The following is a 2,256-nucleotide window of genomic DNA, read 5'->3' as shown; positions in this document are numbered from 1 at the left end:
GGGGGGGGGGGGGGGGGGGGGCCTGCACGACCCTGCCACAGCTCCGCTCAAGGCTTCCGCAGCAGCGTGTGGTTGAATGACGGCAGGCTGGGCGCGACCAGCAGGCTCGCCTTCAGGCTCGACAGTGTCTTGTGCGCCGACGCGATGGCGTCGTTCGCCTGCTTAATCTTGCTGTCCAGCTGCTTGCTCAGCGGCGCGAGCAGCGACTTGGCCTGGCTGGTTGCGTCGGTTGCGGCCTTAGCCTTGGCTGACAGCAGCTGGTTCACGAGCTTGTTCGCCTGGTCGATCGCGTCGTTGGCCTGCTTGATCTTCAGGTCGAGGATCGACTGCGCCTTGGCCGTCGCGTTGGCGATCGCGTCGTTGGCGGCCTTGACCGGGTTTGACTTGACGGCCTGCGCCTGCTGCGCCAGCGCGCCGAGCGCGTCGGTCGCCTGCTTCAGCTTCGAGTCGATCAGCGACGAGGTGTTGGCCGCGAGGCCGCCCAGGCCGATGTGGGCAAGCTTGGCGTCGAGGATGGCGTTTAGCTGCTTGCGGGCGGCGGCCAGGGCGGCGTGGGCCTCCTTGACCTTGGCCTCGTACTGCGGCACGGGGGTATGGCATAGACGGGGTTGCGGCTTAGGGTGCATGACAGGTTTCTGGGGTTGAGATTAAACTTGCTTTTTTTCTTGTCAGGCCCGTAAACGCATCCGCAAGGCGTGTGATTGCAGGAGATTCGCCCCTCTTGACACCGCAGAGCCTGACTGGAGCACAGTGCTGGCCCTCTCGCGTGCGCGCACCTGCTGGGTGACGGACGCCAGGAGGGTGGCGGCGTTGGTCTGCGCGCCGCCGACGATCTGCAGCTTGAAGGCGACGACGGCCTGCGCGTTCTTGAGCGCCGCCTGGTAGGCCTCCGCCAGGGCAGCCACCTGTACAATGGAGGAAGGGCACAATTGCAAGTGGGTTCTCAGCACTATTCCAAGTGGGTACTGGTCAAAGGGACTGTGGCAGGAAGTGACGCCAAGCGTGAGCCACAGCCTGTGTCGCCCTTTCCTCTGCTGCCTGTCGCACCACCACGTCACCTGATGCGCAGTGCCCCTGCCCCCTCTGTCTGACGAGGGACCAATTAGACACGTGCTCAACACCATGTCAACCCAAGAGCCCTTGACCAATGTGACCCCTCAAGGCCTTGGCCATTGTGCTGCTGCCACATCATCGGTTGGTTTGGCGGCACCAGTAGCTGCAGGGAAGCCCACCTTGGCGTCCAGCAGGTCATTGGCCTGCTTGCTGGCGGCGGCCAGCGCCTGGCTGGCGGCCTTGTGGGGGTCGGCCTTGATGTCGGACGCCAGCTTGGTCAGGTTCTGAAAATTGTGAGCAAATGGGTTGCGCATTCCATGGTGAGGTGCCGTCCCCAGGCAAAATGTCGAGTTGTTAGGAGAGGCTTCAAATGATCAGAGACACGGCGCCACAGTACATATCACAGATTTTACAGCGCGGCGCAACTCAGCAGGCCGCTGGCAAACCCCCTGCGCATGCTGGCGGCGCACGCACCTGGTAGGCGGCGCCGATGGCCAGGACCTGCGCCTGCAGCTTCTGGGTGGCGTTCACGGCCACGCCGGGCAGGCCGATAGCGGCAAGCTTCGAGTCGATGACCGACGCGGCCTGCTTCTGGGCGGCAAAGATCGCGTCATTGGCCTGCTTGACCTTGGCCTCGACCTGGAATTTTGGGGGTTTGTAGGGGAACGGCCAGCACGGGCTGAGGATTAGGTGTGCTGGTGCGTTGCAGCCACGGGTGGGCGGTTGGGTTTGGTGCGGCCGCTCAAGGCCAGAGGCTGCGTGCAACGCGTCTGGTGCCAGGTCTGCCTTCAAGGCCCAGCCGGAGCTTGCAGCCGCGTATGCAGTGGCGCGCTCGCACATCCGGATGCCAGTCCGCCCACGCGCCGCCGGCTGCACCCCGCAGCCCGCAACCGCGCCCCACCTGCTTGGTCAGGTTGCCGATGGCGCCCTCGGCCTGCGCCTTGACGTCGTTGGCGGCGGCCAGCTTCGCGCCGAGCAGCGCGTCGGCCGTCTTGTTGGCCGCGGAGATGGCGTCGTTGGCCTGCTTGACCTTGGAGTCCAGCAGGGACTGCGCCTCCATGAGCGCCCTGGCCAGGGCGTCGGAGACGGCTTTGGTTGGGTTGGCCTTGAGATCCTGCGCGACGGCGGTGATGTTGCTGACCGCGTCGTTGGCCTGCTTAAGCTTGGACTCCAGGAGCTGGGGTGGTGGTGGTGGTGGGGGGG

At 65.1% G+C, this 2,256-nt stretch overlaps 1 protein-coding gene across 1 annotated transcript in view; it reads right to left on the bottom strand.

Moving 5' to 3' along the window:
• Window positions 1-47: 47 nt before the first annotated feature.
• The window catches only part of MNEG_3503 (hypothetical protein), a gene marked incomplete at both ends in the record, with an annotated part of 5,502 nt that continues 3,293 nt past the window's right edge, over window positions 48-2,256 (bottom strand). The window contains 5 exons of the mRNA XM_014048021.1: window positions 48-578; window positions 777-905; window positions 1,233-1,337; window positions 1,528-1,692; window positions 1,955-2,230. Coding sequence (XP_013903475.1) covers window positions 48-578; window positions 777-905; window positions 1,233-1,337; window positions 1,528-1,692; window positions 1,955-2,230 — 1,206 coding nt within the window. The remainder of the gene's footprint in view (window positions 579-776; window positions 906-1,232; window positions 1,338-1,527; window positions 1,693-1,954; window positions 2,231-2,256) is intronic.

The sequence above is a fragment of the Monoraphidium neglectum genome (assembly GCF_000611645.1).
Source record: "Monoraphidium neglectum strain SAG 48.87 unplaced genomic scaffold scaffold00442, whole genome shotgun sequence".
NCBI classification, from domain to species: domain Eukaryota; kingdom Viridiplantae; phylum Chlorophyta; class Chlorophyceae; order Sphaeropleales; family Selenastraceae; genus Monoraphidium; species Monoraphidium neglectum.
This window is presented reverse-complemented; position numbering and strand designations above follow the sequence as displayed.